Genomic DNA, 12,986 nt, shown 5'->3' on the forward strand with positions numbered 1-12,986 from the left:
AATGTTTGAACAACAGAAGTTCCAGAGATCAACAAGAGAAGAAAAAAATCCAAGAAACACAAAAATTTTTCAGGATTGAAGAGTGTCCAGATTAAGAGCATACACTATTGGATGAAAAACAAAAACTACTCCAAGGGACATTACAGTGAAATTTCAGAGCACCAGGGACAAAGAGAAAATATAAAAGGCTCCAAAGAGAGCGAGAGAAACAAGTCACATACAAAGAATCAGGATTCAGAATGGCATGAATTTCTCACTAGAAGCTATAAACATTGGTGAATTACCTTTAAAAATGTGAATAAAAATTATTTCCAATGTAGAATTTTATACCTACCCAAAATATGAATCAAGAGGGTTGGTAGAATAAAACATTTTTAGAGGTGCAAGTCTCAAAAGTTTAATTCCCACATACCCTCTAAAATTAGGAGTAATAAAAAGATACAAGAACCTAGAAATAGGAGGTCCAACACAAGGCAAATGAGATTCCCCAGGGTATCAGTGAAAGGAGATCCCAGAATTACTACCATGCCATCTTAGAGAACAACTAGTCCACACTGGAGCAAGAAAACAAAGCACTCCCAAAAAATAACTCTAGAAGATGAAACTGATAAGCTGATTAATGGGTTTAATCGTATTGAAAGGAAATTTATTTTTTTTGGCAAAGAATCTGGTAATTAATAAGTGATAGTAAGGAAAACATTAGAAACAAAGAGGGAGAAAAATGAAATAGTCATCCTTCTGTTGATTAAGATCATAGGTTTAAGCCGTAAGTCAGTGGCTTAAACTAGAAGACGATTTCTCATGTCAAAGTCCAGAGATGGGCAGTCCAGGGCTCCTAGTATGGTGTTCCATGGTGTCAGAGCCTACGCTTCTTCTCTCTTGTTGTTCCACCGTCTTCAGCATGTGACTTCTACCTTATAATCCAAGAAGTCAAGCCATGACATCCACATTCCAGCAAGCAGAAATAAGAAAGGAACAAAGAGGGGAACAACCCCTCCTACACTGCTTTAAGATCCCTCACAGTAGGTCATGAACACACTAGCACATCCCACTGGCCAGGACTTGGTCACATGGCTGCACCAAGCTGCATGGGTTCTATTAGTAATTTAAAAGTTGGGAGGGGTGAAGAATGGCTATTGGGAAATAGCTGGCAGTCTCTGCTGCCTCCCTCCAGCACTTTCTGTTCTCCATATCCTACTGTTTTTTTCCTCATAGTATTTATTAATCCCTGGTATATTTTTCTCTTCATTTGTTTATCTATTTCCCCCAATCTGTAAGTTCCAAAAGGATAGAGATTTTCTTTTGTTCACCTCTGTACTCCAGTTTCTGGAAAAGTGCCTGAAGCATAGAAGGCATTTAATAAATATGGGTTGAATGAGTGAATGAACTGTTAATTTTGGGGGCGAGAGGAAGGCCTAAGAAAATAAATCTAAACGTAAAGATCCAGTTTAGGCACAGATGATGCTTTGTTTTTGTCTTGCTTGGTTAGAAATGATGCCCATCAACTGAAAAAACTGAACTCACCCCCTCAGGAATTACTAATTTTAAAAAGCCTCCCTTCCTCTGAATAGATGATTCAAAGGTCTTCACAAAACACACAACCACTACAACCACAGGTGATAGCCCTGTAATAATTCCCTAGTCTTAACAGTGTAAGCGATATTACTTCAATGTGTACAATAATGTAACTAGTGTGTAATTCTGTTTATGTATCATGTGTAATGTCATTAGCAATAAAATTTAAACAATATAACGAAAATTAATAATGTAACAATTAACTATTATTAATGTAAGCATTATCAGATATCTGAAAGGAAGTGTATTTTGGGGGGAATGATATGGAAGAGCCCTAAATCCTTATTTTCCAAGCAATAGATACTCTCTCTAACTGAAAATATCAAGAAACACCAGAAAAGGCCTATATTTTAGAAAAAGAGAAACAAATATTAGAAGAAACAGCTGAAAAATGTTGAAAGTAGTTATCCTGGGGGCCAAAAATTGGGGATTGTGAGGACAGGATCAGAGGTCAGCTGCTTTGCTTTTAATGCTTACAAAACTATTTAATTTCAAACTATGTAAGTTTAAATTTGACTTGCTCATACCTCGTTCTGTGCCCCCAATCCTCTGAGCTCCTGAGAAACACAATCGAGATTATTAGGAGGCTTACAAGGTCATCCTGGGGCGCCCACAGGGAGAGTTGCTGTTAGCGCCTTCCACTGGATTCCTACTCCTAGAGACCCTGTGGACACCAGAGCAGAACTCTGCCTGGTCTTTCTGCGCCACCCCGTCACCTTCTAGTATATCAGACAGTGCTCCACTGCTATTCATAGGGTTTTCATGGGCAATTTTTTCGGAAGTAGGTGGCCAGATCCTTCTTCCTAGTCTGCCTTAGTCTGGACGGTCCGCTGAACCCTGTCCACCATGGGTGATTCCGCTGGTATTTGAAATACCGGTGGTGCAGCTTACAGTATCACAGCAACACGCAGCCATCACAGTATGACAACAACAGATGAGTAGTATGGCTCCCTGACCCAGAAATGGACCGAGGGTGATGGTGAGATCACCTAATCTTAACCACTGGACCACCAGATAGGGAGAGAGAATTCACTCAGAGCAGAAAAGTGAAGGTTCCCTGACTTTCGCCTTACCCAAATCACCTCAAAATTAGCCCCTGCCAAACGACTTTAAACGCAGAACATGACACGTGCGCATCCACACTCCTTCTCAACGGACACACACCCGCATTCCACACACACACATTTACGAATCGTCCGCAACTGCGCACGCAAATGAGGTGACGGGCCCACAAAGGAGGCACAGGGACGATCTCAGCCTTCAGCAGATCCTGACGTCACCTCGCACGTCTGAGGTAAAAACACCTCAGGAAACACAGGGCTCCCAAGGCTCCGCGCGGACACAAGCGCGCCGGCGCTGGGAGCGACGCCTGGCGGGCTGGGCGGTCGGGCCGCGCCTCCCGGGCGCCGGGGCGGAGCTGACCCCGCCGGGCCCGCCCCGAGCCTGCGTCGCCCGCGCTCCGGTCGCTGCTCTCCTGCAGTCGGGAAGGCGCAAGAGGACTCTCAGGAAGAATAGTGGCTGGCTGCCCGTCTGCGCTCCCAGCCGCGCCATGCTCGTCCTCCGAAGCGGCCTGACCAGGGCCCTGGCCGCGCGGACGCTCGCGCCTCAGGTACCGCTGGGGTTGGGAGGGGCGTCTGCGGGGAGCGCGCGGCCTGCGCATGCGCGCAGCCGGCTCTCGCGTCAGACCTGCGAGCGCGGTGCGGTCGCCGCAGTTCTAGTGCAAGTCCCAGAGCCGGAAGGCGGAGGACCCAGGGATGCGCGGGAGCTGCGTCGTCTTCGCTAGGGGAAGACCCGCTTGCCACTGTCACCTCCCGGCTGAAAAACCATGGGCTTTTCTGGCCTAGGTGCCAGGCGGTGCCGAGGACACCCCGGCAGCTCCGGCTGCTGTTTCTGCCGCCCAGCAGCTTTCCGCTCGCGGCGTTAGGGTCAGTGCCGCTTCTAGTAGGACCTCTCCTATTGACTTGTGTTTTGACCAGCCATTGCCCCCTCCAGACTGAAGGCAGAGGAGATACAGGTCAAACATCTGCTGGCAACACAACCGGCCTCCCCGCTTTAAAGGAAGTACAGTTTCCGAGCATTTTGCAGAGACCGTTGAAGAGGAGGCCAGGGTGCGGGTGGTGGAGCATCCTGCCCAGCTGCCCACTGTCTCCTGCCGTCGGTGCCCAAGCCAGGCGGGGTCAGGAACCTCGCGGCAAATATGACGATAACAACTCGTTTAACCTTAGATGAGAAATGTACAAAGTACATTTTGGTGATTCAGCCTTAACTCTAAGGAATTGGCCTATTCTGTGAATCTAACCAGAGTTGTTTTTTTCCTTTTGATGTTTAGGTTTGTACTCCTTTCTCAGTGGGTAGAATAGGAAGGGGGTTAACCTAGAGACTGACTTTCTGGTGAAGACTCAGGAGCCATTAATGGCCCATTCACCCAAGATTAGCAATACAGTCTTTATCTTTCTGATTCTGTCTCTACTGGGGCAGGGCCAAGAATTATTCCTTACAATTTAGTTTTGAACTTGGACGTTATAAGGTGGATTGGAAGTTATTGCTGCCGAAAATGAGCGCTGACTTGAAGGTGAGGGAGCCTGAAGCACTCATGATTCCTCCCCCGCATAGTTCTAGTTTCTGGCTTGTAACAAAAATCACCTCCCCTCAAGCACACACACACTTATCTCACTGCTGTTTAACCTTTCCCTGGGCTTCCCCTCTTACTGTTTCTCCTGTGAAAGATAATATAAATAATGTGCCTTGACCACATATTTCTTTCCGAGTACAAATTCCCTGGAAATCAACCTAAAAAGCAATTGTTACAAATACACTCCTGGACTATTTTCTGATACATTTTATTTATGATACTTTTTAAACTGTAATGCTAGGCAGTTAATTTGCGTAACATTCCCTTCTTAGAATTTGGCTAAAATGACACAAAAAGCATGTCCACCAAACGTAGGAGTAGCTGCAATTGTTTTTGGAGGGAATACCTGCTTTCCAGCTAAGTTTAGACACTTGGGTAATAGGAAGGGAACTCACAGGGGACATGAATGGAATAAACTAAGTAGATAATTATGACTGTGACATTATACCCAATTAAATAAAATACATAGACAGTGGTGTGTTTTAACCAAAAACATGTCAGAGAAAGTAGCTTACTGATTTCGTTTAGCATACCAGGTAGTCAATATAAGCCCCAAATTTGTCACAGCTTTGTTTGTACCAAAACTTTAAAAAATAAATCTGAATAATCAGCTTCAGGAAATTGGTACATAAGATGGATTTGTAGGGCCGGCCCCGTGGCTTAGCGGTTAAGTGCTCACGCTCCGCTGCTGGCGGCCCGGGTTCGGATCCCGGGCGCCTCGGATCCCGGGCGCACACCGACGTACCACTTCTCCGGCCGTGCTGAGGCTGCGTCCCACATACAGCAACTAGAAGGATGTGCAGCTGTGACATACAACTATCTACTGGGGCTTTGGGGGGAAAAAAATAAATAAATAAAATCTTTAAAAAAAAAAAAAGATGGATTTGTAAATGCAAATACCATGGGTGTGTATAGATATATATACATATACATACACTGACAATATTTTCTGGCAGGGCATTTCCTACCTAAAGTTAAGTTTGCTCTAACTGAGGGGACTAAATTAGAACAAAAATTTATATCGTGAGCATGTGACTAATACAAAAAAAAGAAGTAATGGTTCTTAAGGGATATTTCTATCAGCCTGGCATGGTTGGATGGATTGAATGCCCTTCTTCACATTACATCTGTCATTAAACCTAATAATGATTCAGACAATTCTGACTTGTTGATTTTTTCCTTTATAGCATTCATACAGTCTATCATCATGTTATAATTAGATAGGTTATAAATTCTTTTAGCATAATTTACATTCAGTCCTATTTTTTACCAGTGATCTGCTTCATTGGATTTGAGAAATATTTGACTTGAATAGTGTGGACAGTGATAACAAAATGGAATAACATATGTCAAGGCTTCTAGGATGGAGCTAGGAGGCCATTGAGGAAAGGGGACTTATGCACACACACCACGTCTCTGCCCAGATGGAAAGTAACTGTCCTTCACTGTTGTCATCGTAACCTTCTTTCAAGAAATATGCTTCCTCCCATAGATAAGAACTTTGTGCCTTGAAGATGGCCTTACTAACCAATCACGTATAGCCAAAAAGTAACAGTTGTTGCCAGCACTAATCACAGATCTTGCAGAATAACCTGTGTAATTTATCTCTTTTTGCCTTTATATACTCATACCTCCTTTGTCTTCCTCAGAGCACACTTTTGGGTTTCCAGCTGAATCTGTGTCTCCAGAATTACGCTTCTAATTGCCCCAATAAATATCTGCTGTTTAAATTGTAGTGATTTTTCCTCAGTCGATAATAGCAATTTCCATTTTTAAAAAAAAAACTAAAAAAGTTTTCTGCTAGTAAACACATTTCCATCGTGCCTGCCAAAATACCTGCGTATTTTATAAAGTTTATTTAAATGCCTAACTGGAACACACATGGTATTGACTAAAGATAGAATATTGGCTAAATAAGGTAAAACATTTGTAAATTTTCCTAGAATCCTAATTGTAATTCTTGGGTAAAGGACTCTCATTAAGACCCCAGTGCCTTCTTATGATTAACTTTTCATGAGAAGGTGGCTAACAGTGGACCCCTGCTAGGAAACAGTAGCTATATATTCAGCATACTTAAGAGTAGTTATCTTTATTGACATCTCTCTAAACAAATGTCTATGGAGAGATGACAGCAGAGGTACAAATATGGATTATGAGTCTAAAGTGTGTCCCTTATTTCCAGATTCAGATTTGGTTGTAACATAATATTATAAACCCTACCTTCCCAAAATATTTAAATTTGCCTTATCTTTCTTCAGGTGTGTTCATCTTTTGCTACGGGCCCCAGACAATACGATGGAACGTTCTATGAATTTCGTACTAATTGCCTTAAACCTTCAAATATGAATGAGGTTATGGAAAATATTAAGAAAAGCATTCACCTTCGTGCAGCTCACTCTGAATTGGTTGGATTCTGGAGTGTAGAATTTGGAGGCAGAATGAATAAAGTGTTTCATATTTGGAAGTACGGTATGGTTTTTCCAGTTTAAGTGTTCACTATAGAGTTTCATTCTGACACTTAGCTTTTGGATCTATATTACTATAAATACACACAGGTTAAATTAAACTCTTACAAAGCAAAGCAACCACAAAAATACAAATTCTGTGATTCTCCCAGTGCCATATCTCTAACAACCCCTTGCTCAAATTCTTGTTATCATAAATGGGAAAATGTGGCACCTCGTATTTCGAATCATACAACTGTGAACTAGATTTTCATTCTCAGAAAAATTATAGAATGGTTTATTGTAAAGATGATTTATGAAAAACATAAAGCAGTGATTGCAAGAATCCAAAGGGGTTAAGATCGTAAAAGGAAAGTGGAATTATTTTTTCTAATTGTTGAAGCTACAGCTGGATATAAGGATTTTAGTAGAAACAATTCAAACCATTAGGGGCTTTACGGTAGTGGAGCTTGATGGGGATGTTAGTTAACATCTAGGCCTCACCCAACTCGGAGATTTAATAATTTTTTATGTTTCAGGAACCACTTTTGTGTCATTTGTGCACCCCGAAGGTTTCAGGGAATCCACTGTCATTATGCTGCTCTAGGGAAGTAAAGTCAAAGGAATCAGAGTTCTCCCCATATTGAAGCTGACCTGCCCCCAGTTTAATAGAGGAAGGAGAACAGGTTACAGGAATCCTCAGAATGTTTGTTACTGCAGTGTCTAACCTTTGTGAAGTCCACATCAGGATGTGATGATTGGATCCAGAGAACTTTTAGTAATTTCAGTTAGTGTTTGGTCATCAGTGTCCACAGTTAATAGTCATAAAGTACTTTAATATGAAAAGTACTCATTCTCTTTGTAAGGTGGCCATAGTTTCGTGGTTTTCCCTGTTGTAATAGACCCCATTAAAACACGATTTATGCTTTAATGTGCCACCGATTGAATCATGTCCCATTAAAAAAATTGCTAGTAAGGTCCTGATAGAACTGACTTAAGATCTAAGACAGATGTTATTCCTTATTCCCATCATGAACCATAGATAACTCTTTCACCATGAGTTTATGAGGACCTAATAGTAAATATAGTACTAGGCCCATATGGTAGTCAATGTTTATACCTGTTTGGGTATCAAGCGGACGAGAAATAGTACTGGGTCAAAAGAATGGGTGACTAAGTAAGAGAATCAGCACTATTTCTTTGTAAGCTGTTTGTTCGAAGAAGAAGAGGCTGAAAAAGCAAATCTTGATTTCATTTGTGTTACATTTAATTTTGGGTACACTTTGACCTAACTGCCCACCATTTAGCACTGCCAAAGAAAGAGAAAAATAGTCTTTCTCTAAACTGGCGTTATAATTTAAAACCCTCAAATAATAAGAATAATTAATATATATTGAGTACTCAGTAGGTGCCAAATACTGTTCTAAAATCCTATCATATACTATTCGTTTCATCCTCACAACAACCCTGGAGGCAGATGCTATATCATTATCCCCATTTCGTAGAGTAAGAAACAGGCACGGACAGATTCCATAACTTACCTAAGTCACACAACTACCTACCAAGTGGTAGAGCCTATAAAGCCCACATATGACATTAGCATTAGTTATTTACATTTCTACTGCCCTTTTAGACCATGGGGACAGATGTCACATCTATTTATGTTGGTATCTCCACTGATATAACACAGTGTCTTTATGTGGCCTCAATAAACATTTGCCGAATTGAATGAAATCCAAAAAAGGTACAGGTGATTCTAAATCAAAATTGGTATTTTTCTTCCTCCTTTTCTTCCCATAGATAACTTTGCTCATCGAGCTGAAGTTAGGAAGGCTTTGACCAAAGATAAGGAATGGCAAGAACAATTTCTCATTCCAAATTTGGCTCTTACTGATAAACAAGAGTTTGAGATTACTTACCTGGTGCCATGGTGCAAATTAGAAAAACCTCCAAGAGAAGGTAAGTCCTTCCTTCTTAGTCACTTTCAATTTTGGTGGAGAAAATACTGAAGATTTTAAGCTGTAAAAACTAAAGTTCCATAGGAAAAAAATAAAATAATCATTTGTTTTATATAGGAATATATTGTGAGTATAGAGATAAAAATGAATTTGAGCTTTTTGCTTATCATTAAAACAGTGAGCATGGTATAATGACGTGTTTTTTCAATTTGGAAAAGCTCTTCAAGTTTAGTTATGAATACAAAAACTTGACACAGGGTATAGAGGCTGAGGAGTTGGGGGCTTGGAACAGGAAAACGTGTAGGTAGGTGAAGGATAGTGTATGAAATTTTGTCATAGTTTAGTATTTTTTTACACAAATTACAGTTAATCTTAAAACATTAAGTCTGTCTTCACTTCTAAACCTGACTGCTTAGAGGGAATGAATTAACTTAGACTGTTAAGCTGTATTACTGTAGTTTCTTTTTTGTTTTCTTCTTTCTTATTTCTTAGTTTGAAAATAATTACTACGGGTTTGTCTTCTTGGTGATTTCACCTTCTTGCTAACCTAAGAATATGTCGACCTCAACCTAGTTTGTTTTTTGTTTTTTTTTTTTTTGTGAGGAAAATCGGCCCTGAGCTAACATCCATACTAATCCTCCTCTTTTTTTTGCTGAGGAAGACCAGCTCTGAGCTAACATCTATTGCCAATCCTCCTCCTTATTTTTTTTTTCCCCCAAAGCCCTAGTAGATAGTTGTATGTCATAGTTGCACATCCTTCTAGTTGCTGCATGTGGGACGCCGCCTCAGCATGGCCGGAGAAGTGGTGCGTCGGTGTGCGCCCGGGATCCGAACCCAGGCCGCCAGTAGCGGAGCGTGCACACCCAACCGCTAAACCACAGGGCCGGCCCCGACTTCAACCTAGTGTTAAACAAAGGTCAGATCTTAAAAAAACATAAACTAATTTAAATTTTATTTTACTTCCCCCAAAATCCCAATTTTTAGATTACAAGAGATTTGAAAAGTCTTATTTGGATCTTCATCCTCCTAGCTCTCCCCTCAGCTTTCAGCACTATCTAAAGGAACTGAGTGGCTTCTAGAACAACGTCGAATCTTGATTCTCTTCCTCTGTGTTGTTCATAATTCTTTAGTAATTTTGTGCTTTTTTTCCTTTTACTTCTCAAATCTAATTGTCCCTTAATTTCTTTCTCTCCACCTGCTCCATACTTGTGACCAGAAGGTAAAATGCTTTCCAAGTGTTCACCTGGATATTTAGGAACCATAAAACCATCTCCTTCAGTTGTTTTGTTTTTCCCAAAAAACTCAAACATCACTTTGGGTCCATTGTTTGCTTTCTGTTCCTGTTAGAAATGGAGTCCTATAGCAGGAAATTATATAAACAAAACCTCTCAAAATTGGAAAGAAGAAGGAAATATAGGAGATCAGAAAATACTTTTCTTATTCATTTCTTACCTAAAAGTGTAGACTTGGGCAGCTCAAAAATCCTAATCTTATTATAAATTCTCAATATTATTTTTATTGACAAATTATATAGACAACAACTCTTTCAGATAATAGCTTAATATAGCTTACTTTTTCTTTGTTTTGTATGATAATTTTAACATCTGACCCTTAAACATGGACAAGGACTTTCTACACATAAAAGCAAGGAAAAATATGCAAAGAATTTGTAAATATGTCTACGCACATGATCCGTCAAATCTGTATATGTACATTAGCCTTCCGCTGGAACCAGCCTAACCTGACGAGAAATTGCTTGAATATCTTTTGTAAAATAATTAATTTCTTCCTATTCTAGGAGTCTATGAACTGGCTACTTTTCAGATGAAACCAGGTGGGCCAGCTCTGTGGGGTGACCCATTTAAAAGGGCAGTTAATGCCCATGTCAATCTAGGCTACTCAAAGCTAGTTGGAGTTTTCCACACAGAATATGGAGCACTCAACAGAGGTACCGTTGTCCTTTTCTTCGATGAAATTGCAAAGTACATTGGTGATTTACTAAGTTCCGTGGGTCAGTTTGTCTCTGTTTTTCATTATAGCATATATTTTAATTTTAGGTGCCAAATTTTTAGTGTTTTTGTAATTTTAAGGGTTGAAAAAACCTGTTTTACATCTTATTTATTTTGAATGTTAACACCTTATGAAGGCTTTTTATTCCTGTGTCATTCATATATATATTCATATATATACCATGTATATTTATGGTATATATATATATATGTATATATATATATGATATATATATGAATGACATAGGAACAAGAAGACCAAAATGTTATTTTATTTATATATATATGCTAGAAATAATGCATATGCATGATTAATAATAACTTCTTGACATTCACATATACATCAGACAGACAGATAAGTATACATACACTAATTGATCTAATAAACACCTATTTGGAGCATTTAACTTTTAAAGTTGAAAGTTATTGCACTCAGACTTTCAGAGAGTTTTTGGTGGCAAACTCTAAAAAGTGTGTATAAAGTTCATCTGGAAGGATAACTGACTAAGAATAGCTCTTAAAATATTTGAAAGATTCATTGGATCCATTTGCCTCCTGAACTTCCCTCCTTGACTGGCCAGCGGACATCTCAGACCTAACATATTCAAAGCTGAACTTCTGATCCTTACCCAGAAATTTAACTTCTGTTAATATTTCTGAGGAAAATAATCAGAATATACTGAAAAAGATACTTCAAGTTAGAAAATATATGACGAGGAGAAAAACTGTGAAAATTATTAGATAATTAGGTAGACAGTAATTATTATTGTCTGTCTCACAATATATGCTAAAATAAAATTCAAATGGATTATAGATATCAGTGTAGAAAAAAGTAGTCATAGAATTACTAAAATAAAATATGGATGAATTTATTTAATAATATAGATGAGAACTATATTTATAAGCCAAAGGCAAATGAAGAAATGATGGGAAAAAAAATCAGTTGATGATTTTATTATAAAAGGGCTCAATCTTGCTGCTGCCCCAAAACACCATAAATGAAATTCAAAAGCAAAAAAGAAAATAAAAACTTATGCAAAGGTACACATATGGATGACTACTAAATATATATTAAAGAAGATGGAGATTAAAACAATAATGAGATGCCTTTTTCATCTGATAAAAACATATTATATAAGTATAGTATTAGATAGGTTGGGACAACATAGTACTCTTACACTGTGTCGGGGTCATATTGGCTTAATCTTTCTCTCCCCAAAATTTCGCAATATAAATAAAAAGCCTTAATTTTTTAAAATCATTTTTTCCAGTAGTCTAGGAAATATGCATAGGTGTGTTCACTTATACAGGAAAGATATAAAATATGTAGCAGTCATTTGAATGATGAGGTTAATGTTTGTTAAGTCTCTATTTTAATTTTCTATAATGAACATATATCAACTTTTATAAGAAAAGTTGCTGTTTTTAAACAAACTAAAATGTAGTAGGAAGTCATGAAACCTGGGTCTCGTCTTGATTGTTTCTTTATCTGTGTTACTTGACTCACCCTCTCCAGCCTTCTGCTTCTTCATCTATACAATGAGTTTGATTTTTTATAAATATCTCTCCCAAATCTCTGACCCCTCTGAAATGTTATTACTAACATACTTAGTTTTACCTTTCTGATACTCACTATTTTGATATAAAGAGTAAGACAACATTTCTGATTTTTCTGTGTTTCTTACTTGAAGGAATGCCATAATCTTAGAACCTATCTCTGTGTATTTCTGCAGTTCATGTTCTCTGGTGGCATGAGAGTGCAGATAGTCGTGCAGCGGGGAGACATCAGTCTCATGAGGATCCCAGAGTTGTGGCGGCGGGTAAGCTGTTTCACTAGGCGTGAATTATTCTTAGAACAAATTTGATTCAGTGAATAACTTCATATGCCTTCTTATGAAATGTCTTTTCCAGTTCGGGAGAGTGTCAATTACCTAGTGTCTCAGCAGAATATGCTTCTGATTCCTGCGTCATTTTCACCACTGAAATAGTTTTCCATAAAATAGGAAACATTTCATTAACTGCCATAAGATATGTCTGCTAAAGGTGCTTAAATTCTCCCAAGAGATTCTCACTTTTATTTGAAGGAGGTGGTAAGTTAATCGCTATGTCTCTGCATTTTTAAAGCTACCTCTGTCCTTTGTCACGACCACCTCAGGAAATAGTTCTGTTCATTTTCCACACGGTGTTTCAGTATCTATTATATGGTAGAAATAGTTGCCACTACTTCATGATCTTGATTTTTCATTTCTTTCAGAATATCTCTTATTCTGTATTTTGACAACCCTTTGCTTTATAGCATTTTCTTATATTCAAATGATGATTTTACATTCTGTGCCTGACAATATTTTAAAATTATTTATGTACAATG

At 38.8% G+C, this 12,986-nt stretch overlaps 1 protein-coding gene across 2 annotated transcripts; it reads left to right on the forward strand.

Annotated features, from left to right (window-relative positions):
- The first annotated feature begins 2,969 nt into the window (after positions 1–2,969).
- LOC131393193 (protein NipSnap homolog 3A-like) lies at positions 2,970–12,736 on the forward strand. Of its 2 annotated transcripts, XM_058523701.1 has the most exons (6): positions 2,970–3,184; positions 6,466–6,676; positions 8,452–8,610; positions 10,408–10,557; positions 12,352–12,438; positions 12,530–12,736. In XM_058523701.1, the coding sequence occupies exons 1-6, from the start codon at positions 3,125–3,127 to the stop codon at positions 12,604–12,606; spliced, it is 744 nt and encodes a 247-aa protein (XP_058379684.1). In that variant the 5' UTR covers positions 2,970–3,124; the 3' UTR covers positions 12,607–12,736. The 2 variants fall into 2 exon arrangements, with proteins under 2 accessions (XP_058379684.1, XP_058379685.1); XM_058523702.1 differs by lacking the exon at positions 10,408–10,557.
- The last annotated feature ends 250 nt before the right edge of the window (positions 12,737–12,986 follow it).

The sequence above is a fragment of the Diceros bicornis genome, chromosome 28 (assembly GCF_020826845.1).
Source record: "Diceros bicornis minor isolate mBicDic1 chromosome 28, mDicBic1.mat.cur, whole genome shotgun sequence".
In the NCBI taxonomy this organism is placed as follows: Eukaryota; Metazoa; Chordata; class Mammalia; order Perissodactyla; family Rhinocerotidae; genus Diceros; species Diceros bicornis.